This window comes from Cyprinus carpio, chromosome B12 (genome assembly GCF_018340385.1).
Source record: "Cyprinus carpio isolate SPL01 chromosome B12, ASM1834038v1, whole genome shotgun sequence".
NCBI classification, from domain to species: Eukaryota; Metazoa; Chordata; class Actinopteri; order Cypriniformes; family Cyprinidae; genus Cyprinus; species Cyprinus carpio.
In genome coordinates this window covers 6,583,678-6,611,184 of record NC_056608.1, presented here as the reverse complement: position 1 = coordinate 6,611,184, position 27,507 = coordinate 6,583,678, and the positions used below count along the sequence as shown (strand labels likewise).

The 27,507-nt window shown below is 35.4% G+C and overlaps 1 protein-coding gene across 3 annotated transcripts; it reads right to left on the bottom strand.

The window, feature by feature from the left end:
- Positions 1–132: 132 nt before the first annotated feature.
- On the bottom strand, positions 133–21,688 carry LOC109051214 (gamma-tubulin complex component 2-like). Of its 3 annotated transcripts, none has more exons than XM_042735094.1 (19): positions 21,665–21,688; positions 21,144–21,314; positions 20,935–21,063; positions 20,645–20,821; positions 19,328–19,487; positions 18,900–19,107; positions 16,633–16,832; positions 15,570–15,759; positions 15,074–15,219; positions 14,709–14,889; positions 12,049–12,182; positions 11,329–11,375; positions 10,504–10,676; positions 8,552–8,680; positions 8,352–8,472; positions 5,970–6,113; positions 926–1,042; positions 571–734; positions 133–371 (listed from the first exon to the last, which is right to left on the bottom strand). In XM_042735094.1, exons 2-19 carry the CDS (start codon positions 21,291–21,293, stop codon positions 296–298), a joined length of 2,646 nt encoding a protein of 881 aa, XP_042591028.1. In that variant the 5' UTR covers positions 21,294–21,314; positions 21,665–21,688; the 3' UTR covers positions 133–295. The 3 variants fall into 3 exon arrangements, with proteins under 3 accessions (XP_042591028.1, XP_042591026.1, XP_042591027.1); XM_042735092.1 differs by having other exon boundaries at positions 21,561–21,684; XM_042735093.1 differs by having other exon boundaries at positions 21,144–21,304; positions 21,561–21,666.
- Between the last annotated feature and the right edge of the window lie 5,819 nt (positions 21,689–27,507).

Here is a 27,507-nt window from a genome sequence, read left to right as displayed (position 1 = left end):
AACTGATCTTTGGATAAAGCATGTAAATACCACAAGCACATTACTTTCTCTTGTCATTGAAAATAAGTTTGTGAAAGTATTACAGTTGTGTTTAGAATAAGAGGCAGGGAAAGAAGAATAAATAACAGTGAATAAAGCTACATTTTTACTTTATTATATTGGGTTTTCAGTCAGGTTGAATTCATTAAATTTGTACAAGACCATTAAATACATTTCCAACAGAGAGAAGAAAACTTTAAGTGCTTTATGTTACAGCACCATATAATATTACAACTGAATTTTATAATGGATGATGCTATGCAGCAGTTTTCTGGCTTCTCTCAATAGCCATTCTCTCCAATCTCTCTGTGTAGAAGCCATTGAAGTCCAACCTATAAAAAGAAATCTCATTATTCATAGCACCTCTGTTGAGCAGACTGAATTTTAATTAGGGTTGCATAAGCTTTTCAAATGTAAGAGATTTCAAAAGCTTGCGCCACACATTTCTATTGTTAATGCTCAGGCCAGGTTAAATCAGTAAGCACAAATACATGCACACAATTTTACTGAAAGGCTCTTTTCACAACTCGCCTGTAGATGATGTTGATCGTGCTGTGTTCACATTCATTGGTGCTGTAAATGCTGAGCTTATCCAAAAGATCCAGCAATAATGTGCTGAAGTTACTGTCAAACTTGCTGATGGTCGCCTCAAACCCAGAGTCAGACTGTAGGGCATCCACATGCTCAGCTAGGAACTGGAATCAAGACAAAGAGATGAGATCAAATATGATTATTATTTATTTAAAATGTTTAATTATAAAGATATAATAATTTGTTTGTGTGTTTTTTTATTTTTTATTATGGTGACCATGATTACACAGCCTTTTTTAAAGTGTCTCTTTAGTTTTGGTATTGTAAAATAATTGATTCAATGCCAATGACTCACTTTAGAGGTCAGTCTTTTTTTCTCGGCCTCTTCTGTCCGCTCAGCCGAGGCTGAAGTGCCGTGCTCGAGAGTCAAACGTTTCATCTCACTGTCTATTCTCATGCTATGGGTGAACCGCTGCAAAACAATCAAAAATATAGCTGCAAGCAGCGATGGCGGGCTCAAGCCATCAGTGCAAACGCCACCCCGGTGGCATCAGGTAAACTGTGCCCAGCGGGCACATGCATTTACAGTAACCCTCTGGCAGTCAGGTTTTAAGGGATACGGCAATTAAAGGGTTAATCCGAACCATCAAGACTTTGAAATCACATACACAGAACAATATTCATTAAGAAAGTGAAATTATATGATTAATAATCTATTTATTTGAACCCTTGCTATTTTCTATTCTAATAAAAGCCTTGGCTATGGAACATCTGTAATAGAGTTGGCTAGCTGGATACAAATAAAGTCATGCCTTTTATTTTGTCCCCTGTTTGCTTTTTCATATTCCTGTCATTAAACCGTTGAGGCCAAACACACAGAAGGTAACTGAAACAATGTGGTTTAAGTGTGATCATAAGGGGTCAAAGCACATTGGTTTGTGTAGATGATGCAGTTACACAATGGACGTATCTCTTTTCAAGTAAATTATTATATGCACAACATGAAAATAGATAACAAATATAGTGTCCCTTCTTCACTTTTTCAGTAATGCGTGATAACTTGAGAAATATGTTGTCAATACTATTAAAATAAGGTAAAAAAGTAATGGTGTTTAGCAGATGATAGTTTTTGCATAATTACTATATTGGGCTTTATTAAAGTTTATGAAAAAAGAATGAATGTATATGCATTTTTTATTTATTTACATAAATGAAACATTTTCAAGTCTTTGAACAGATCTTGAAGTATATGCTGTCCTGTGGCGCCATCGAGTGGACAACATTAGCATTGTGCCCTTCATTTTTGAACAACATTATGAAAGGGGCCAATTTCCAATTGAATGATTATAAATATTTAATGATTAGTTTACTGATAATATACCCACATTAAATTCGAATTTACTGATTCTGTATCTTATTTCATGCTTAATCATGAGTTTAATTTTCAACTTACATTTTTAAGCAGTGTTGAATGATTACTATGTGAGTTGCTAAATTTCTTTTGTTTTTACAATTATAATACATAAACTATATAATGATGAAAAATACAACAGTTATTGTTTTCATAATATTTACTATTGACAATCGTTATTCTGTATTGTAAAGAAGAAGGTTTTTATGACAACAAAAAATGGTCATTACTAAAAATTAAACACTAATTTAATTCATAGTTTTATTTTTCTATAGGTTAAGCACCTTTTCGTAAATATGGCTGTTTCCCAGTTTTTATTTTTTTTTTGTTTGTTTGTTTGTTTGTTTTTTTTTTTTTTTTTTTTGGATTTACATTTAAAAAAATGAGCCTACTTCAAACATTTTAAGCAGCTTGAACAAAACCTGTTAATATTTATTATAGACCACTGTAACTGTCTATTATCTAAAAAAAAAAAACAAATTTATTATGAAAATAAAAGTGTGTACACCAGTTAAACTGGACGATAAAGAAATTGCTAACAATAGTTTAATAGAGCATGTTTTAGGTTTTATAGGTGTTTAGATGCAGAAATTTAATTTAATTAAATATAGATTAATTCTTGTTAGAGCAAAAAAAATAAAAAAAAAAAATAATAATAATAATAATAATAATAATAATAATAATAAATACATGAATACATACAAAAAAAGCAGCCAAGGCGAATGATTTTCTGTTTTTATAGATTAAAATTAAAGGCAGCTGGTAAATGCAGTCACTTTAATATTCAAATCCAGTATCATGATACACTTCAGATTTTATTTCTCAACTGTTTATGTTCACGTGACTGTTTTCGTTTATATTCGCCAAGCTATGATGTATTTTGAAATAACCTTGTTCTTGATTTGTTCGTTCTTGCCAGAATCAGCGTCCTCTGGAGCTCGAGAGATCGATGTTATTCTGCCCTTAGACAGTCTCGCGCTGTCAAATAGTCTTTCAATTTTCACAATCAAACAGCTCACAAATACCTGAATTTAGCTCTTGTTGTGTTCTAATTGGTGGATTGTGTGCATTCGCGGTAATATTATGTTTTAAAAAGCTCTTAAAACTATAAAAATGCTTTTATTGTGAGCTCGTGGTCAGACTGCAGGCGCTGATGCAGGTGATTTCTCTCTGGTCTTTCTCACTGTTCTGGCCAGACATCAATTATTAATGAGATCTGAGCCGGTAATAATAACATATGTTGGTTCAGCTTGCCAGTGTGAATTAAATGTGTATTTATTTGTCCGTTCTCGCCGAAAAACCATCACCGTGTTCTGGAGCGCAGAGCAATCGATGTGATGTTCAGCCCTTAGACAAAGAAAATCTCACAAGCACTCATAAACACTCATTTTCATCTCTATAATATGTTCTTCTAATTGTTTTTTGTTGATTCGCCGCTGTGTTTTAATGTAAAAGGCTGTAGTTTCTGTATGTAGACTTTTTTCCCTTCAAGTATTCAGAAGTGTCGCGCTGTCAGACAGGCTGCAGCAAATATTTCATTTTAACATGTTAACAGCTCACAAACATCTGAATTTAGCTCTTGGTGTGTTCTAATTGGCGGATTGTGTGCAATCGCCGTAATATTTTATTTTTAAAAGGTCTTAAACAAGAATAAACTCGTTTGTTGTGAGCTCGTTGAGACTGCACGCGCTGTTCGGAGCGGTGACATATCTCTCGTCTATCTCTCTGTTCTCTGTCGCCAGACATCAATTATTAATAAGCCCTGACCCGCTAACAGTAATAAGATATGTTGGTTTAGCTTGTCAGTGTGAATTAAATTGATTTATTTAGTTGTATTTTTAACCGATTTAAAAGTGAAACTAAGCGAGACTCCTCCCTCTCAGTCCCGGGAATTGCTCCTGTAGAGGCGCATTTTCTCTCAGACAATGAAAGTCTCAGCACACATACATTCCTCACACAGAGCCAAAAAATCCATATTCAAATCAAAATAGCCGACTTCCTGTTGGTCGTAGCTAATGACTGTAAATTAGAAAGTTGTCCGTCTTAATAAGAACAATATATGTACCGAGTTTGGTGTCTGTAGCTAAAACTAAGCCCCCCACTTTTGACAAAAGGTGGCGCTATAGAGTGCCTCCTCCACGCCCTTTTATGACCTTTTGCCAGTGTCTAGCTATCATTAATTCTGATATGTGTTCTGAGTTTCATGAAATTCTAAGCATGTTATCTGCCTCAAAATCAGAATATATTATACAGAAAAATATTCAAGTTTGATATGTTGCCATGGCAACACTATATTAGATATCAATATCCCCTCAACAGTTTTACATGGGCCGTGTTTTGTCATTATTCTGATGAAGTTTGAAGCAAATTGAGTAAAAATAAGATGCTGAATTCAAAGCATTTTGAAAATGACACACTTCCTGCTGCCCAGTTGGGGGCGCTATAATTTTGAATCCTAATAGTCACATATATGCGATTGGCATCATACAACGAACAAATTGATGAAGTTTAATTAAAATCAGGAAATGTATGTGGATGTTATTAGACACTTCCTGTTTCTCATTTCTCGCCATAATTTCAACGGCTCGCCACAAGCAAACCATTCGAGATATCAAAAATCCCCTGGCAATTTTGCATCCCCAATGTCTTGAGATCATGTTGACCAAGTTTGGTGGCAATCGGGTAAAAAACCTATGACAAGTATATCAAATTCCAGAGCATGCACTTTTTACATAGCTCTAAATAGCTGACTTCCTGTTGGGCGGAGCCTATGACATGCAATACGAAAGTTGTTCGGCACAATGAGATCTATATGTGTACTGAGTTTCATATGAATACGTGCAAGTATGTTTGAATTATACATCAACATTTCTGACTGTGTTCCAGGGGGCGCCGTAGAGCCCCTGTGCCACGCCCGGGTCTCAGCCTCTGCAGCCTCCTAATGGCCACAGATTCTAAGGTGTGTGCAAATTTTCAAGAGTTTTTGAGCATGTTAAGGGCCCCAAAAGCCCCCACAACTTTGACGAAAAATAAGAATACTAAACCGTAAATAGCCAACTTCCTGTTGGGCGGAGCCTATGAAATGCAGTACGAAAGTTGTTTGGCTTGATGAGATCTATATGTGTACCGAGTTTCATACGTCTACGTGCAAGTATGTATGATATATGGCCCTCCATATTCCAGGGGGGGCTGTAGAGCCCCTGTGCCACGCCCGTGTATCAGTCTCTGCCCGGCCCTAATGGCCGCAGGTTCCAATGTGTGTGCCAATTTTCAAGAGTTTTCGAGTATGTTAAGGGCCCCAAAAGCCCCCGAGACGTTGGAAAAAAATAATAATAATAATAATAATAATAATAAAAAATAATCCTAAGGAAAACAATAGGGCTCTCGCCCTCCAGGCTTGAGCCCTAATAAACACTCCAGTATGAGCATGACAGAACAGGAAAGCTTCATTAGGAAATAATAGCAAATTTGTGCATTTCACAACAAAACATCTTCTGCTCACCAAGCCTGCATTTATTTGAGCCAAAATACAGCAAAAGCAGTAATATTGTGAAATATTTTTAGTATTTAAAATAACCGCTTTCTATTTGAATATATTTAAAAATGTAATTTATTCCTATGATCAAAGCTAAATCAGAATATTAGAATGATTTCTGAAGGATCACGTGACTGGAGTAATGATGCTAAAAAAAAATCAGGTAGGAAATCACAGGAATAAATTACAATACATACATGCATCTTGAGCAGCAAATGAACATATTAGAAAGATTTCTGAAGGATCATGTGACACTGAAGACTGGAGCAATGAATGCTGAAAATGTAGCTTTTCCATCGCAGGAATAAATTACATTTTAAAACACATTAAAATAGAACACGGTTTACAATAGTACTGTATTTTTGAGCAAATAAATGCATCCTAAGTGATCATGAGAGAATCGTACCAACCCTATAAAAAGCAGGTTTTTCTCAATAATGTGTGTATTTTTACCTGCATGCAGTTGGTGAACATAATACAGACAGACATGAGCTTGGAGAAGATGCGGAGCAGCTCAGGGTTGGTGAGCATACAGTCCTTCAGACAGTTATCCAGGAAGCTGGTGTGATGACACAACACATCATCAATGTTGGAAGCCTAAAAAAAAGACAATCAGATTAAGAACGAGCTGTAAATTAGTTTAAACTCCATTTGTGCTCATCCAGACCTATCACGATTATTACATAACAGCCTGATGATAACTGTGCTCTTTAAGTTCAAACCAATAATGGATACTGGCATACAAAAAAGGAATTTTAATGGAATTATGTAAGCACTCCAGACATTATACATAAGTACATATAGGTAAAATATATACATATATAAATATGTAAAATATCATAAAATATTTGTTTAGCTTTAAAGGAAATAACATTATATTAATGTTTAGTGTAATGTAAAATAAAAATAAGTTTATATAGGTGTTGTGTATATGTACAAATTGTGAGTAAAAAAGGAATGGAATAATTTACAAATCTCATCAACTTATATTTTATTCACAATAGAATATAGATAACATATCAAATGTTGAAAGTGAGACATTTTGAAATGTCATGCCAAATATTGGCTCATTTTGGATTTCATGAGAGCTACACATTCCAAAAAAGTTGGGACAGGTAGCAATAAGAGGCCAGAAAAGTTAAATGTGCATATAAGGAACTGCTGGAGGACCATTTTGCAACTTATTAGGTCAATTGGTAACATGATTGGGTATAAAAAGAGTCTCTCAGAGTGGCAGTGTCTCTCAGAAGTCAAGATGGGCAGAGGATCACCAATTCCCCCAATGCTGCGGCGAAAAGTAGTGGAGCAATATCAGAAAGGAGTTTCTCAGAGAAAAATTGCAAAGAGTTTGAAGTTATCATCATCTACAGTGCATAATATCATCCAAAGACTCAGAGAATCTGGAACAATCTCTGTTTATAAGGGTCAAGGCCGGAAAACCATACTGGATGCCCGTGATCTTCGGGCCCTTAGACGGCACTGCATCACATACAGGAATGCTACTGTAATGGAAATCACAACATTGGCTCAGGAATACTTCCAGAAAACATTGTTGGTGAACACAATCCACCGTGCCATTCGCCGTTGCCGGCTAAAACTCTATAGGTCAAAAAAGGAGCCATATCTAAACATGATCCAGAAGCGCAGGCATTTTCTCTGGGCCAAGGCTCATTTAAAATGGACTGTGGCAAAGTGGAAAACTGTTCTGTGGTCAGACGAATCAAAATTTGAAGTTCTTTTTCAAAAACTGGGACGCCATGTCATCCGGACTAAAGAGGACAAGGACAACCCAAGTTGTTATCAGCACTCAGTTCAGAAGCCTGCATCTCTGATGGTATGGGGGTTTGCATGAGTGCGTGTGGCATGGGCAGCTTACACATCTGGAGAGGCACCATCAATGCTGAAAGGTATATCCAAGTTCTAGAACAACATATGCTCCCATCCAGACGTCATCTCTTTCAGGGAAGACCTTGCATTTTCCAACATGACAATGCCAGACCACATACTGCATTAATTACAACATCATGGCTGCGTAGAAGAATGATCCGGGTACTGAAATGGCCAGCCTGCAGTCCAGATCTTTCACCCATAGAAAACATTTGGCACATCATAAAGAGGAAGATGCGACAAAGAAGACCTAAGACAGTTGAACAACTAGAAGCCTGCATTAGATGAGAATGGGACAACATTCCTCTTCCTAAACTTGAGCAACTTGTCTCCTCAGTCCCCAGATGTTTGCAGACTGTTATAAAAAGAAGAGGGGATGCCACACAGTGGTAAACATGACCTTGTCCCAACTTTTTTGAGATGTGTTGATGCCATGAAATTTAAAATCAACTTATTCTTCCCTTATAATTATACTTTTTCTCAGTTTAAACCTTTGATGTGTCATCTATGTTGTATTCTGAATAAAATATTGAAATTTGAAACTTCCACATCATTGCATTCTGTTTTTATTCACAATTTGTACAGTGTCCCAACCTTTTTTGGAATCGGCTTTGTAAACATGAATTAATGACAGTAGGTGTGTGTGTAATACATTTATACAGTACCAATAAATTGCAATGATTTATTTATTTATAATTAATGGGCAACCAGAATTTTAGAATCATGACAGTCATATACTGAAGCAATTCAATAATTAAAGTTGAATTAGGAAAATTCACTTATTGACTGGTAAAATCACTGGATACATGTACATGGAAATGTTGTGCTTCTAACAGGTTGTTAACCCCAAAAATCTGACTTAAATCTGATTAAACGTAAACTGTTTGTTTCAAAGTTATGAGCCTTAATTATTAAGAATAAAGCAGATGTTTTATTTCATTGACTTACAGATTTCAGGTTGTTCTCCATTATGTGCCATGTGGGCTCCATAACCTCAAACATCATGTAGTACTGAATGTTCTGCACAAAGTTGAGCATCCGTTGTCTTAATGCAAAGGCAGCAGCAAACCTACAATATACAAGAGCTACTTAAAAGATGTTCACTTGAAGATACACAATCCAAGGTCAAAATACATATTTAGTCTCACCATTTAGCAGAGTGCAGTGAATATTGCTTAGCTTCTTTATTGCTAATCCACACATTACAGAGCAGCCTCTCCACATGCTTGCAGTAGAACATGTGCCTGAAGAGCATCTGGTATCTTGTCAGGGCTTTTCTGTACAACAGAACACTGTGTTAAAGGAGTAGTTCATTTCTGATTGCGTAGTTTAACGGCATTTGAAAGACATTTGGAAATGTGTGACATTTCCGATAACGTGTGTAACGTGCAACATTTCTGATTACACGGTGTCTAATGCACAACACTGATGCAGCGTGTAATGTGCGACATTTCCAATAACGTAATGTGTAACAAGCGACATTACCAAAAACAAAGTGTTTTACATGCAACATTTTCAAAAATGCAGTGTGTAACATGCAACATTTCCAATGACGCAGCGTGTAATGTGTGACATTTCCATTAACGTAATGTGTAACATGTTACATTTCCAATAACAAAGTGTGTAACATGCAACATTTTCAAAAATGCAGTGTGTAACATGCAACATTTCCAATGACGCAGCGTGTAATGTGCGACATTTCCATTAACGTAATGTGTAACACGTTACATTTCCAATAACAAAGTGTGTAACATGCAACATTTTCAATAATGCAGTGTGTAACGTGCAACATTTCCAATGGCATAGTGTGTAACGTGCGACAATTCCAATATATTAGTGTGTAACATGCAACATTTACAATAACAAAGTCTGTAACCTGCAACATTTCCAATAACGTAGTGTGTAACGTGGGACATTTCAAATAATAAAGTCTGTAACGTAAAACATTTCCAATAGCTTAGTGTGTAACATGCGTCATTTCCAATAGCGTAGTGTGTGAAGTGTGACATTTCCAATAACAAAGTCTGTAACGTGTGACATTTCCAGTAGAGCTGTGTGAAACGTGAGACATTTCCAATAGTGTAGTGTGTAACGTGAGATTTCCAATGACAAAGTGTGTAACGTGCAACATTTCCTATAGCATAGCGTGTAACGAGCAACATTTCCAATAGTGTAGTGCATAACATGCATTATTTCCAATAATGGAATGTGCGACAATTCCAATAACGTAGTGTGTTATGTGCGTTAATTCCAATAACGTAGTGTGTTATGTGCGTTATTTTCAATAACGTAATGTGCGAAAATTTCCAATAACGGTGTGTGTTATGTGCGTTATTTTCAATAATGTAATGTGCGACAATTCCAATAACGTAGTGTGTAATGTGCGTTATTTCCAATAATGTAATGTGCGACAATTCCAATAACGTAGTGTTATGTGCGTTATTTCCAATAACGTAATGTGCGACAATTCCAATAACAGAGTGTGTTATGTGCGTTATTTCCAATAATGTAATGTGCGACAATTCCAATAACGTAGTGTGTTATGTGCGTTATTTCCAATAACGTAATGTGCGACAATTCCAATAACGGAGTGTGTTATGTGCGTTATTTCCAATAACGTAATGTGCGACAATTCCAATAACGGAGTGTGTAATGTGACATTTTCAATAACGTAATGTGTGACTATTCCAATAACGTAGTGTGTAATGTGCGCTATTTTCAATAACGTAATGTGCAACAATTCCAATAACGTAGTGTGTAATGTGCGTTTTTCCAATAACATAATGTTTGACATTTCCAATAACGCAGTGTGTAATGTCAGTCATTTTCAATAGCATAGTATATAATGTGCAACATTTCCGATCATACAATGTGTAATGAGCAAATGCATGGATTCCTATTTAAATGATATCTCTCGCTGAAAATTCATCAAACAACACTAAATATAACTGCACCTTTAGTGCATGAAATACAGGGTTGGAACAACATGAATGAAGGTCAAATGATGACAAAACCATTTCTTTAAGAAGCACGGGGCCATAGTTACAATCACAAGCTGCTTGAAATAAAAGCTATACTGTCATACAGAAAACCTGTGTACCGGTTGATTATGAGAGAAAGTGGCCACTTGACGATGTAGTCGAAAGAGAAAGCCTCCAGGCCGCTAAGTGACACCTCTGTGGAATCCGCATTAATGATGGCTTTCTCTTGCTTGGTGTCTATAGCGAGGACACGCAACAGCTGGGTGATAACGTCATGGGGCATCAGGTCAATTTGGAAGAGGATAATACTGTTAAATTATGTATTTTCAGTGATGACCTGTTGCCATTCCTTAAGAAGGCTCTCAACCACTTTCCAAATGATACAACCATTTAGATGGGTGACAGTAGCCATTTTCACACACGAAACGTTAAACTGCTGGATGATATTTCCATTTTCATTTGCCAGTTTAAAAAAAAAAAAAACTGTTTCGTTTCATAAAACATCCATCTTATATATTTATTTAATATTATTAAATAGCAGCCTTTGTGATTTGACATAATTGCGATTTCAGCTTTATTTCACTTAATTGTGCAGTCCTAGCTTCTCGTGTCATGTCATGTCCCTTTATAACACATCCAGGGTGGACAGACAAATTGCTGGAATCTTGTCACATTACGTCTGATTCGGGCATGCTGTAAGTGGAGAATAACTGGTATATCGGCCAGCACAACAAAGACAAAAGTTACTGAGTAAAATTATCTGTCTTTAGGTAAAAGATGAAACTGAACAACAATTTGTTTTTCATTTGGATTTCTACTGCAAAAGCAATTGCTTAACACCTGAAATCTAGACTGTTATGCAGAATTCACAAACATATTCTACATATTACAAACTGCGACTGTTGAAGTAACTGAAGAAGACAATTGACAGATGCGTATTTGACCTTTAAATCATCTTTGAAGGGGTCTGTGTTGGCAGTGCTCATTATTAATGCTTTGTTATACTTCTTCGTTGGGAGTACGCCGTAGCCTTTACGCCGTAGGCTATGCGTCAGTTTTAATTTATACTCTTCTGCGTCGTTGTCCGCGTCGACGTGCAGTACACATGCAAACCGCTAGTCTGCGGTGTCCACGGGCATGTTGCTGGTGTAACCCGCAGTACCATGACAAAAGCCGAAGAAGAAGCGGCTCGGCGGAGAAGCATTATTATAGCCATGACGGCGACAAATAAATATTAAATCAGTATTTAAAACGACAAAAGGAGACAACAACGGAACAAGAGAAGATGGCATTCTTTCAATCTTCACAAGGACTTGTACCACGGCAGATCAACATTGTTTATCGCGGACAACTACTGATGTATAATGCTATGTAGTATTATAAATGATAAGACAATTGTTCTTTGCTTTGTTTTATTTTATATAAGAAGGTGTAACATTAAAATATATTAAAGTGCACATTATAAACACACACCAAACTCAAGTACATACAGAGGAAGGGGTTCTAGCAGACCAATCAGAGTGCTTGCGGTCCGCGTAGAATTGACGCGCTGTTAGATTTTTGGAGAGGTGCACGTCAGGTCACGGCGTTGGCTACGGCGTAGGGTGTGTGTCTATGCGTAGGCTACGGCGTAGGTCCGACGCAGAAGTATAAATCAGCCTTTAGGGCCAGCTCCAGCAGGGCCTCCAGCCGTGGAGGAATGATGTCATCAACCGGCTTCTTCAGTTCTTCCTCCGTCAGGTCCATAAAATGCACAAAAAAGTCTCCTTTATCCATTAAGAAGTAATGTTTGATTGATCTGTTCCACAAAATGTAAGAAATGAGGTGATATTGAGATATTCAGTTCACAATTGCTGAAAATACCAAATAATCTTTAAGATTATATACATTGGGCTTAGGAAACAGATGACACTGTGATGCAGCTACACCAGAATATGTGTGGTTTATGCATGCTGATCAATGTTTATGCGAATAATTGCCTAAATTAAAGAAACAGTTCACCCAAAAATGAAAATTTGCTAAAAATTACTCAACCTTGGGTCATCTTAGATGTGTTTGTTCGGAACAGATCTGGAGAAATTTACATTTACATTTATTTATTTGGCAGATGCTTTTATCCAAAGTGACTTACAATTTAGCATTTGATCCTCTGCAGTGAATGAATGCTGTCAAAACTCTTATAAAACATCACAGTAATCCACAATCAGTTAATGTCTTGTGAAGTGAAAATCTGCATGTTTGTAATAAATCCATTATTAAGGCATTTGTATGTAATAGCAAAGTGATTATATTTAATTTCGTTTTATATTAAGTTAATTTAGAAAAACATTAGGAGCATTTTTTGTTTGTTAAATATAAGTTTTAGGGTTTTTTTTAAGTAACGACCAAGCGGCCAGCAGCAGACAGTGAGCCTATGTTTGATCAATTTAGCCTTCTCAAATCATCACGACTCGCCTAAAATAAAATCTATAGATGTAAAACAGTTCAAGCATATAACAATGTTTAAACGTTAGACCCTGATAAATGTGCGCTATATCCAATAGTTTGTGCGGAGACGCTTCAGGACATGGTGTGGAGTGAGTGATTGCTGTCAAAATTTTTATGTAGATTTGCCGTCATTTTTGCACATAAAGGTAAGAGTAATACATCATTCATAACTGCAAAGGGTCTTTTATTTGTGTGCACTCACGATATCAACAAAACGTTGTGCTTTTATAAAATAAAGAAAACAAACACGATGCGCTTTCTGTGTCTCGTCTTTAACAGGAGTACAAAAATGAACCGAAACTCGGTGAAAACATGCCCCACAGACATGATAAATATATCTATAGAAAGCTTTAAATGATTACTTAACGAAATAAAACAAATCGAAAACAAACACTCTTTCATTATAATCATAATCCGTAAGGATGCACTTCTCTCTAAAGGCGCTTCTAATGAGATGGCGAGTCAGGATCAGCAACTTCATCCTTGCGACACTCAGAAAACACTAGTTTATTAGTAAATAATTCAAATATCTCCTTACTATTTCCCCCTGTCACATTTATGGTAATTACTTTTGCTGGTGTTTTGCGGCAAGCTTGAGCCTATTGCATGTATTTGAATGGAGAACTGTTCAGCTGCGCTGCAGCTGGCTGGACAATAAACACCGTCGAGCCGCTCTTGACAGTCGCGGTAGCAAGGTCTCGTGTTGTTTTCTACCAGTGCGGCAAATTTTTTTTTCATCACTAATTGATGGATGTCTAAAATATAAAAGTAAGGAGAAGTCTAATGACGTGAAAATTATCCCGAAGCCCGGCTTGAAGGGCGTAAAAAAGTTGGGGTCCGTCGGGCTCGGGCTGAAATGCAGGGCTCTATTGTCTGTTGTTGAACCACAAGGAGACTTTCAGAGTCGCAGAGACTTTTTTTTCTCCCTCGAATGGCTGGTCTCACCGGTGCGACCTCTGATTTTTTTTTCGTCGCACCACTGAGAAATTAGGCCACACGTGCGACCAGATTGGATGCACTCTAGAGCCCTGACACCTTTGGTCTGCTGCAGTACTAACAAAAAATCATGATCCTAATCTTTATCCCCAGATGGAAATCTCAGACGGCCAGACTTTTCTGAATCATTAAAGTATTGGTGTCTGAAACATTGTGAGTTTTCAAACGCTTAGTTTAAATATGTGCTACAAATGAAGAGTGCTCATAAACGGCTGTTGAGAAAAAAGTAACCAAACAAGCGGACTGGTAATCAGTATGAATCACTGACTCAACTGGTCAGTTAATTCACTTCGCCACACCTTTGGCTCAGATTACTTACTCATATACCTGACAGCAGATTATGATGTCAGATTCTCAGTGAGTCCAGAATCGTTACCATGTTATGTGTACTTATTGAAAGCAAATAAAATTGTATTATGTGGTACAGACTACGCCACAGGTGTCAAACTCAGTTCCTGGAAGGCCACAGCCCTGCAGAGTTTAGCTTCAACCCTAATTAAACACAGCTAATCAAGTCCTTCAGGCTTATTTGAAAACTACTTGGTTTGTGTGTTGGAGCAGGGCTGGAAATAAACTCCAAGGACTAGGAGTTTGGCACCTCTGCACTACACTATTGGTATTATGTGTTACCAGGTCCTTTTTTACATTTATTTGTTCCTAATAACAAAATCTTTTGGGAAAGCTGACTTTTGATTTCCTGTTCACTAGGGTCTAAATACTTTTAAACAGTGACACATCATTTTCTATAAATGACACTGAAACAGTGTGTATTGTTAAAAACGCTTGACTTGACTGTAGGAAACACTGCCAGAAAATACAATTTCAAACTTTCAAGTTTTACCTCAGGTGTGAAACAAGCTCCTTTTCCTCCATCAGGAAATCAAGCAGAACCTTACTGGCGTAGTAATATGCTTTTTCGATCTGCTCCACATACGCTCTCTCTTTAAGCGTGTAGAGAACCTCTTTGGCATCAGGACAGGTTACGTCACGGCCGCACTCTCGCACAACATTCAGATACTTGCCTGAAATGAGAATGAAGTTAGCACTGGTTGTGAAAATAAAGCATTTAGACACTCTTTCCAGCTGGCATTATAATCATTAGAAATTTTTAATTTTTTTAGCATTGACAGCTGCCTTCAACTAATGCCTAAAATATAATTACATTCGGGGAACTGAGCTAATGTTTCATAAATGAAAATATCTCACCTGTGTTTAATATCTTATCTGCCATTTTTTGAAGGAATGATGGGATCCTGTGCTGAACAATAGTGTATCTCTGATCCCAGTATTTGTCATTATAATCCTCTTGAATCTTCTCTTTTTGCAGCTCATGCTCCTCAACCATGAATTCACTATAAAAAAAAAAAACAGTACTTGATGAAGAGCTTTACACACACCTATATGTGTGTGTGTGTGTGTATATATATATATATATATATATATATATATATATATATATATATATATCTATATATACACACACAGACACACACACACACACACACACACACACACACACACATTTATTAAAATAAAAACTGTTATTTTAAATTGCAATAATATGTATGTGTAATGCATGTAATATGTTAAAGGGTAATTCATACTGAAATGCAAAATATATTATTAACATTTGAAAAAAGCCTAATTTAAAAAGCATTGACAAGAGGTTACCGAATGGCTCACATCCGGGGTCACATTCTACCTGTATGGGTCTTTAATGATGCCCCTATAGATCCACTTCTCAAGTATTTCAAAGTAGGGGACGCTGGCTGCTTTGGTCAGATAGAGGCAGAGCTCTTGAGCCTGGCTGTCTCCAGTGTAATTGAAGGTACGATCATGAAGCAGGCTGAGAGTCGAGCCGCCCATACACTCACCCTTGTCAACAGAAGTGGCTACATGAAAGAGATGAAGGAGAAAGTGCATTAGCATGAGCAAGTCAACAGTGTCGGAGCTATGTGTGGGCAAAGTGAACCCCCCAAAACACGATTTCTACCAAGGCCCCATTTAGAAATACAAATGTTTGCTTTGACGCTGACTCTTTGTCAACAGTAAAACATGCTAGAAACATGTCACCGCATGCCAGCATGTTTGTTAACAGCATGCTAGAAACATGCTAACACCATGATAAATCATACTAGCAGCGTGCTGAGACATAGCCGACGCACAGCATGCTGAATCATACTAGCAACATGCTCAGAAATGTTAGAAACGTATTAGAAACAACATTAAAACATAATTAACTTGTTAAAAACATGCTGCCACCATACTAAAACATGACAGAAACATGTTAACAATTTTGCAACGTTCCAAAACATTTTAGTTTTAGACACAGGTTAGTAAAAAACGTGTTAATAATACATTATATTTGCTAGAATCACATTAAAACATGCTGGAGACATTAGCAACATGCTAACTATGTGACAAAAACATGGTAAAACATGCTAGCAATATTCTATCAAAATCTGAAATCATGCCATCAATGCCTAGCTAGCTATCTAGATGCTTTTAATATTACATCTGCGTAACCATCAGTGAAAATTTAAAATCTTAATTAAACTTTCAGATAAGGCTTTGTAAAGCCGCTTTGCAACTTATAAAGGGAAAGAATAAAGAACCAGCTATCAATGAACATGAAAAAAAAATTTTGACTCAAAGTGTATTTTTGCATGCAAAAACAGTACAAATGAACTCATTACGCCTGTTGACACTTCCAAAATATTAAGTGCTATTTTTTTAACAGTAACCACATGTGTTGAGAGCTTTACCGATGGAGGCCAGGATTTCCATGGTGTGCATGGTGGGCTGTATGTAGAACCAGAGCTTCTGCAGAGAGAGCGTGCCCTGTCTGTGGAGATGCTCCAGCTGTGTCACCAGGATGACATATTCCTTCATCAGAGTCTTTATGGCTGCAGTCAAAGCATGATTCACCTGACCGTACTCAAACGACGACTTCTCCTCTGTGAAGCTGAACACAGAATATGCAAATTAATTGCAAGTAGTTTATATGAGTCTCAGATGATGTGAGCAAGCCACGCAAAATTTGAGCATGAAATATCAATGCTTTTCATAAAAATTATTTAAAGGGGTCACATGACAATGCTAAAAATTAATTTTTTTGGTGTAATGCAATGTATTACACGGTTTAAGGTTCATAATACTATACATTGTTGTTGCTCCTCTCTGCACCGCCTTTCTGAAACACGTCGATTTTTACAAAGCTCATCGTTCTGAAATATGCCGTGTGCTCTGATTGGCCAGCTATCCAGTGCGTTGTGATGGAAATGTTACGCTCTTACCATATTCGAAAACACACAGCGTCTCCACGAATTGGCGGTGACGCCAACAATACTACAGTGAGAGTAAAAGTTATGCCTTCTTTCTTGGTGTAAACATTTGGGCAGTGTTATGCAAATCTTTCAACACAGTGATGTAGATATGTGGGGGCGGGTTTTAATGAAGCGTTTTAGGAAGCGTGGACAAGTCTTAACATTAATAAAGAATATCTATTTGGGTTTGAGACTTTAGTATTTTGCAATTTTATGGATCTTATATATACACGAACAGCTCCTCCAAAAACATAGGAAAACTTGAAATCGAATCATATTAGGGCTGCATGATTAATCGAACGTGATTAATCGCGATTGTCATGCACATTTTGTCAGTAAAGCCGGTTCTGTGATTAGTAGTAAATCTCCATCACCTGCTTTCAGGTGGAGCAGCATTTACTACACAGAGCTGTAGAGTTTTGACAAGCTATGCAAAATCACGTTCATAATCGCAGATGATATAATCGTAGGATTATGAAATCGATGAAATCGTTCGCGATGATGACAGCTGTTCGCGTATCTTCTCAGTGAACTACGGCTCTGTGTAGTAAATGCTGCTCCGTCTGAGAGCATGTGAAAATAGCACATTTAATCAAATGTTTTTACTCCAAACACTCATAACATCAGTCGAGTGTTTGAAATAAATCCTTTTGTGAGATGATGTGGCTTCTTACACAGAATAATAAAGGCACACAATATTTCATTGTATTCTAAGCAGTGATAATGTCTATGTCGATTAGCATTTCATTATAGATATACTTTATTATGATGAAAATTATAATAATAAGAACTCAGACAAACCATATATTGCCATAGTCATGTTTTTATTAGTCACACTGAATCAATGAAAGCAGTTAAATCTTCTGTTTATTCAGCTGCAGGATTTCTTCTTCGGTGCATATTTGGATTTTCAGCGCGAGAGCGCCGTCTGGCCTTTGGATGGAGATTTACTACTGATCTACTGATCTACTACTAGCATGACAATCACAGCTTCTGCCTAATTGCGATTTATTGCCTTCACGATTTAATTTTGATTATTTGCGCAACCCTACATCATATGACCCCTTTTATAAAAGCCCACTGACATTATTAACAAAACTGATTTGATATTGCAGTCAGGGTTTAAATTTAACACCGCCGACCCACCACATGCAGGTGAAAAATCAACCGTGGCAGGTTACACATATCAAATCATTAGCCAATTTGGAAGGTTATGAGTCATAAATTGAATGTCCACTAACCAGGAACCTCCAACATTAGCAAAACAAAAATGTCTTGAAAAGATCAAACACATTGCTTATTTGTATGCATGCACATACACAAGCTAAAAGCTCCACTCATCTTCAGTCCGTTAACCATTAAGCATTTTAACTTGAAAATGTTATCATTATTATGATTGTTTGTTGTTTTTATTAATTATTAAATATTATAAATATTAATATTATTTATATTTAATTTTATTTTTACGGCATCCGCAAACAAGTCATTAAACAAATGTTCAATGATTCAGAATCACATTTAATAATAAATACATTTAAATATAAGATGTGATTTTGATAATCTGGAATATTTCTGAAATTCTGAAAGGTTGGCAACTTAAACATTTTAGAAGTCAAAGTGGCTGGTGAGTGAAAAACTTAATTTCAAACTGTGGTTATGTAAACACGGGACTTATATAAATATTAAAGGTCATATTGTTCACTGACCGTGTGATAGTGGAGTAACAGGATGCCACCGGTAATATCCGGTTGATCAGCTCTTTGATGGACATGTCGAGGGAAGGATCCACTATGAAGGAGCGGCTCTGTCTTCCGAGCACTGGCTGAGCTGTGACGTCTCTCCCATCCACACCAATCAGCACGTACAGCAGGTCCTCCACCAGAGCTTGTTCCTGCACAGCCAGCGGCATTGTACCTGTAATAACACACGTTTAAATCACTATTAAATCAAAACTGACCATGTGTTTTCAGTGTTTATTATAAATTATGTGTCCATGCAAATCTACATAATGCACATGATACATAAAGTATTGGTGTTTTTTCATCACCTCTCATCAAATCGAATAACTTGCTTCACCACTGTAACAATTCCCTACTCATCAGAGGCTGTGATTTTGGAAAGCCATGTCACATACCAATAGCCACCACAGGATCTCCCACAGGGGTGGGGCTAGTGATGAAATCCCCAATCAGCTCAGGCCGGTCATACACCCAGTTTGGAAACACAGGGTTCGGCTGAGTGGGGTTCTTCTTGTTATGTCGGTCTCTCAGCATTTTACGGACGACCTCAGAAGACTGTAATGGGGAAAAAAATCATTGTAAACTCATGCAATATACAGAATTCAGGATCGGCTTACAGAGTCATGTTTATTAATGAATGCAAAAAAATAACAGTGTACACTTTATTCCAAATTACTTTGCAAGTGACATTTTAGTAGGGTTTCAGTAAAATAAACATTCAGATTCCAGATTTTTTTTTTTTTTTTTTTTTTTTTTTCCCAAAGAATTATGTTTGCTTGTTTTTTTCTCTCATATCTTTTTAGATAACTATTATGAATCTCAGACGGGTTTGTTCAATATTATTCCAGGTTTTCTTAGGTAAATGAAAAACCTACTTACAGAGGTTGTTGCACATTATTAGGTAAGTCACAGTTCTCATGCAATATGATGAGGAAGAAAGATCTTGAAAGATGAAAAGTCTTGCGAAAGGCACAGAAGGATCTAAGGATTCTTTGTAGCATCCTGTGTGTGTTGCTTCAAGAAAGCAACCATACATTTGATTTGTGTAGTGTTGTGGTTTTTTTTTACTTTCTTTTCTATTCATTTATTATTCATTAATAATCATTCAATAATTGTATTATTCAATTTATTTAATTTATATACTCATTTTATTGACTATCTGGCATGAAGGCATGATCTAAATGCATTGAAAAAAGTCAAGTTTTTCACACACAAAAAAAATCCTTCTCATTTGTTGATTGTAATATTCTGAAAAAATATCATTTTATCAGATTTAAAAATTAAAAAATGCTTGTTTTAGGTTTTGCATGTGTTTTCCCTCTCGCTTTCAATTACTAAATTAAACAGCGGCATCACTTTTAGTCATCACATTGAGGCAAACAGTGCTGTGCGTAAAGGGAACTATATATTGTAATAACATACCACTCACAACAAGGGTGTTCCCTATATTTAAGTTCCATTTTAAACAGTTGCTTAATGCAAACCAGACCTGTGATCACTTTTGTGCATAATGCATTATCCCTTTGCGAATGGTGTATTTGTAATATACTGTCACAAGTTGTCTTTGTTTGTACTAACTGCATATGGATGTAAATTAGCAATGTTGCTATAAATATTTTTTTTTTTATTTCATACTGATGTTCATAAATGTGCACTGCACCTATTAAATAAACAGACAAACAGATTAATATCACTTTGTTTCCTCATACTACCTGAGGCACATTAGAGCTGGCCGTGACATTTCCCAGCTTTTTCCTCAGTTCCTCCAGTTCTTGCATGGACATTTTGCTGCTGGTTGCAGGAATGCTGTACGACGTGGAGGTGCTGGATGCTGCATTTGCAGACATTTCTGATCTCTCCTTTGCATTCTGCTGCAGGAACTTCAAAGTCTGAAGAATACAAGCAAAAAGAAAAAATGAAGACACTGACAAATGTTTGAGTTTAGGTGGAAATTATGTGAACTTCTTGTGTGGAAATGAATAATGAGTTTAATTAAACCAACCTCTTTATCCTCAGTGAGTTTGGAAAGCAGATACACCAGAGGATCGAGGTTGCGTGCATTCTTTGACTTCAATTCGTCATATTTCCTCAAGAAGTCTTCAGGAGTTTTGGAGTGCTCTGCCATTTTGACCTGCAAGACATGGTACATTAGTCTCCTGCATTCACAATACATGTAATAGAAGATAATTCATGTTCATAATTCATGCTCACCTTAGCACTGTGTGCAGATACTGTAGTGGTCACATAAGCAGTCCTGTTCTTCTGCAGTAAATCAATGTAAACCTCAGCACCATCTCCTCCTCGGACATTAAGAAGCCCGAGAAGTTCATTAACATCATGATGAATCCTGAATTCACTCATGACTTCAGAAGAAATCAGAAGCTGAAATCACAAAGCGCCACCACTGAGAAACGAGAGCAAGCTGCTTGAATGAATAAATACATGAGCACTAGATCTAGATCACTGAATTTACTGACAGATGACCGCCAAAACCATGAATATTTAGTAAACCCTAGTGAAAATAAATTAACGGGGGTTTGTTATTATTTATGTATGTCTATTCATCGGCACATGTTGCATGATAAAATACGTCTTGTTTACCTATAATTATAGAATAAGTTATTTTACCTAGTAGAAGTCTAATTAATCCGTCTGAATAACACCTTCAGCATCTGTTGATCAAACTCTAGGGAAACTGACAACACCACAACAATAGGAAGTCAGAAACTTACTGTACATTTGTAAATGTCCGCCAAAATGCTTATTTTTCAAAATAAAAGTATTTCCTCCAAATTGACTTAATATAAAACTACCTAACTGATACTAATATAAAATATTTTTTGACAAATATATATAGATATAAAGATAAAAATATATACCCGCACAATCAGTATAACACGTATTTTTACCCCTTTTTTTCTTCTTTTTAAACATCTAGTAATCTAAGAGATTTGTTAGAGATTTGCTTTGTCAGTCATATAGGCTACTAACATAACCTAGTGATTATTTGTAAAATGTTTTGATTTAGATTTATTTAATAACAATACTACTTCTACTACTAATAATAATAATAATAACAATAAAAGTAGAATAATAATAATTATTATTATTAAATATTAAGATACTTTAGATACACTGCAGGGGGTAGTTGCATAAATGTAGCATCTAAACTAAGACTGTGTCTTAACAACTAGTCTAACCAATTAGCACTTACCAACAGGCAATGAGTCATATTATTCAGATTTAAATGACACCAATCTGTGTTTTAACAAAAAAAAACAAAAAAAATAAATAAATAAAAAAAAAAAAAAAAAAAAAAAAAAAATATATATATATATATATATATATATATATATATATATATATATATATGACTAACTTGTAAGTCCTGCCATAGTATTCAGATATAGAATTACACATTAACTTATTTACATAATAATAATAATAATAATAATAATAATAATAATAATAATAATAATAATAATAATAATAATAATAATATGACAACAACTAGTATTTGGTTGTTAAAAACAATAAACTAAAAAATATAGCATATAATATTTCCACAATATATTGACATTAAATAAAAGAAACCAAAATACAGCTAAACAATACATTCTAAACATCCTATAGTGTTCGATTTGAACTTCCAATTTTTAGCTCAATTGCCTCAGAGCATCAAGACTGTCACAGTATTGATTCTGGAGACAGTCACCCGTCTGGACAGTTTGAGTTTGCTGTGAATAGAAGCCTGTGGTGATTATCAGGGGATGTGGCTGAAGATGGCACACATCTTCTAGGCATCTTGTCTATTGTCTCTATTAAATGAAAAATGTATACCCATCAAAAACAGATCCAGACAATTTGGCTCTCTGGCCTTCCAAACAACCTCATGCAGTCAGCTCTCAGTTTGCACTCTGGTGTTATTCTAGAGAACGCAGATGTTTCAAGCCGGAAGATTACTCATGTCAGTGATTCTCCTCTAACTCCCAGCATTTGCAGTAGCTCAGCTCAGCACAGCTTGCCAGGATGATAAACACAATGAACGACTCACCACTAAAGGTATTACCTTGTGAAAAAACCAAGTGCCATCTCACCAATCTAATCTGAATATCTTGTGGCGCTTTCAAATGGAACCTTTGATGAATAAAGTGTGAAAGAAGCGGGTGGTGAATGAAAAATAGAGAGGGTGGCATACTCAAGCCACAAATAATCTTGAAACTGTCAGTGGATATTGAAAGAACTAAAGAGCTGCTGTTGGTTTATTTTTTGAGGTCACTAGTTTGGGGAATGAGACCATCTGCAGAGATGAAACCTCATCACTCAAGACTTGAGTAATAACAACTGATACCATTTCAGTTCAAATTACCCTCTTGACTGCAGTATTGTGCTGCTCTTTAGAGTCCTGGTTCAAACAGAATGATACTCCTACACTGCTTGACATATAATTAGGTTTTTGACATTGTGTAGTATAAAATGCATGACATTTTTTACTCTAATTTTGAGGGACAGGTCTGCATGCATGTTCAACCTCAGTATAGTCAGTTAGGCTTTTTATGTCATGGCAAGAATTCTCTTTTTTATCATTCATAATGCATCATACATCATTCATTCCCATTCAAAATGCCTTCACTTTTGTACTGTTTTCACAAAAATGTACATTTTCAAAACTGATCTCAAGAATTGCATTGGCAGCAACTGTTCTAAAACAAAAAAAAACTATGACTGTGTCACTGGACAGTTTTTTTTTTTTATTATTATTATTATTATTATTATTATTATTATTATTATTATTATTTATGATAACTGTAGCCTGTTTGCTGTGACATCTTTAATTTAGCAACAGACATGATTTGAAACCCACATCTTGCATTATTTGCTACTGAATTACAATGTTTTCATTACATATAAAAATGATCTTGTGTTTTTAAATATTGTTTATATGGAAAGGAAATATATACAACTGTACTGAAAGCATGCTATCAGGTTTTTAATCACGAGTGATCAGTTTGGATTCTATACTAAATGTTTTGAAAATGTACACTTTGCATGTAAAAAATAACCAAAGTGAATAAAAAACATAAGATCAGATGGATTAAACAATGAACGAGAGAAGAAATCAAATAAAATGTTTGATAGTAATAGTATTATGAAAGGCAGTTACTATGAATGAAAGATTTATACAGACTGAACACTTATTTTGTGTGTATTAGCCTATACTAAACATGCTAAAATGTTTTTAAAAAGTGCATTTTGGACGATCAGTTGTGACATTGAGTAATACGAGTTTTGAAAATGTACCACTTGCATGTGAAAACTGCATTAAAGCAATTAAAAAACTTTTGAAGGTTAGTTTGAGGTCATACATCTTGTGTAATTTGAATACTTGTGCCACATTAAAAGAGATATTTTGAAGAATGTTGGAAAACAAACAGTTGACTGGTTACCAACATTCTTCAAAATGTCTTCTTTTGTGCTTAACAGAAAGAAAGAAAGAAAGAAAGAAAGAAAGAAAGAAAGAAAGAAAGAAAGAAAGAAAGAAAGAAAGAAAGAAAGAAAGAAAAGAAACCCATACAGGTGAATGATGACAGAATTTTCATTCACTATCATTTTAATGATATGGAGATATGGACAAAAAACTTGTTATATGGTTTCTATGAATACTGGTTTATCATTGTGCTCACCTTGATTAATTCTCTCTCAGTCTGATTGTTATTCATGTAGAACTGAATTATACTACTTCACTAAATCAATGATATGCTTTGTATATTAGGAATGAGATTTGCTTTGTCAAAGAGTTTCCTTCTTATGTTTGCTATAGATTAGATTTAAAATACAACATTTGATTCTGTTCTTGTGTGAAACTGTAATGATGATTTTTTTTTAAACACTCAAATATGGTGGTAAAAAATCTGTTTATTTATTTAATTTTCACATTAGATGCATTTTAGTTGTTAAAACTGTTTAACAACACTTCATATGCAGGTATATGGTCTATGCAACATAGTACAGAACTAACAATACAATATTCATATTACAGACAAGAACATGTTGCAGCTGTATGTGTTATTTCAGAAACACTTTGTCAGTCACTGCACTATATTATGACCCAAGGTACAACAATGTCTTCTAACACTGGCTATACAGACTGTCATGTTCCTCACAAAATTACATTTTAGATCAATTTCTGCAACAGAAATTAATATGAGCCAAGATGTCAGCCTTTCATGTGCAATTTGCCCATTAAATTGTTCGTAGTTCAGGTCAATCACATTTCTGACACTAACATTTAAAATCAAATTGTCACTATCTTGCAATAAACTGCAAATATGATAAAACTTCTCATAATCTAGTGCAGTTAAATTGGTTTTTCTATTTATAGAATTCAAGTGTTTTAATAAAATAAAATAAAAATATTTCTTTAAAAAAATGAGTAATAAGGTTACATTTACATGAAGTATCATTAACTAAAAATAAATATTTACAGCATAAATTTTTTTGTTAATGTTAATTTATGCATATTTTAACGTCATCATGTATATTTTAACAATAATGTATTTATTATGAATAACATAATTTACAATAAACAGTTGTATATATTTATGTTTGTAAATGACCTTTATTAAAAAATGAAATTGCTGCTCATTGTTTTTGTTTTTTTTTTAATGGAAAAAATGTCTTTGGAGCAACTTACAGGTACCTTTTCCATTTTTCTACATTTTTTTTTCTTACAGTGCACAATTAAAATCTTTTCATAAGATTTTACCTTAGTCCCTCACGCTGCTGCAGTGAACGCTGCTTTTAATAACACGAATGTTATTGACAGGAAAATGTAGGAAACTGCATCAAACAAGTTTAAAGAAGTCATTTAGCCAGTGATAAAAACACTATTCATCAAGTATGACAGTTTTATTATTAATAACAGCAGAACACAATAAGACAGCAATTGAAACATCTAGGAAAAATAATCTCTGTGACCATTAAAATGCAATGAGCTTATTGAGTGGGGGACAAACTGCAACGCTGCAGTGCATTTAGATCAGGCATTGCTTTGTGATGCAAGTAAAGTCATATATATGTGGGCTATTTGTTGCGTCAGTGTTGAATATTGTCAAATAAATGTGCTTGCAAGACGGTGACGTTCAAATCACAACATTTGGCTTCCTATCGACCTTACTCAAGCAATGTTCTTCTAGTGTCTGATATGATGAGCAAATCATTATTAGTTTTCTTATTAGTCATGCCGTAGGTTGGAGCTGACATGTCAGCATGATGTGAATGAGTGAGTTAAAACACTTTGACAGCAGGCCTGTTATGTAAGTCTGTTCATCAGTGCTACTTGGTGGATTGGAACACGATGTGTTAGTTTTGAGGTGTGTGAAGAAGAAATTATTTTTCTTCTTTTTCCCCTGTTCAAAAATATTACCAGTTGCAAAGGCAATTAAGGCAAATGTACATTCATTTTTTTTCTTATTCATAATATATAAAATGTAACACATTATAATGACTGTAACGTGGCACCGTGTGGCTTATTGCTTTTATAGACAGTGCCAACAGCGATATGATAAAAGACACAAATGTTCAATAGATAATTATGTTTATTCATAATGAACAATTCTTTTGGCAAAAGATGTAGCTCATTAGCCTCCAACTGGGGCTGTTTATATCAACAGCTTCGAACATGACTAATGCAATCAGATTTTATACATGAAACTATTAATTTTATTATATTTTCATATTTTATAAGTAGCTCTTTAAAATGTGCTGGAAAATCATATCTGCGAAACTGTAAAAAGGCAAAACAAGCAGCATGACCTAATATTGATTCAGCCCTATAAACCATTATTTTAGTCAATAACAAAGCCAGTTCATTTAGATGCCACCACTAAATGCTAAGCATAATTAATCTGAAAATATGTATGAATCAATGTGGATGGATGACATCTGGGGGACTACATGTGCTCATGACAGAAAATGCATTTTCATGGTCTTGTTTATTATGTTTATCTCTACATTTGGTTAGTAATGCAGACAGATGTGACAAAGCGAAAGAGGACGTTTAGTGTGTGTGTGTGTGTGTGTGTGTGTGCGTGAGAGAGAGAGAGAGAGAGAGAGAGAGAGAGAGAGAGAGAGAGAGAGAGAGAGAGAGAGAGAGAGAGAGAGAGAGAGAGAGAGAGTATGTGCATGTATGTGTGTCCATAATTCTTCCTGTGTAGTGTCTGTTTGCCTTTAATGGAGGTGTGGAGCAGTAATACACACTCACACACACACACACACACACACACATTTACTAAATGAGGACATTTCATTTACTTTATTTGTATTTATACAAAGCTAAATATATAGAATTATCTTTCAATATTCTGTGCATATTTAAAAACTATAACTTTTTAAATAAATTATTTTTACATTTATGGAAAAAGTTATTTGATAAATATTTATGAATATATTATCTTATATGTGTGTGTGTGTGTGTGTGTGTGTGTGTGTGTGTGTGTGCATAAGGTATATCCAAGTATCTCTATTGATGATATATCGATATTCCTGATATTCATGAGGGTGGGGGCGTTATGGA

Coding starts and splice junctions, on each gene's coding strand:
- LOC109051214 (XM_042735094.1), bottom strand. CDS start 21,293: ATGAGTGAATTCAGGATTCATCATGATGTTAATGAACTTCTCGGGCTT. Junction 19,108..19,327: donor AGATCCTGTGGTGGCTATTG/GTATGTGACATG, acceptor GTGTTATTACAG/GTACAATGCCGCTGGCTGTG. Junction 8,473..8,551: donor TCACTGCACTCTGCTAAATG/GTGAGACTAAAT, acceptor TGTATATTGTAG/GTTTGCTGCTGCCTTTGCAT.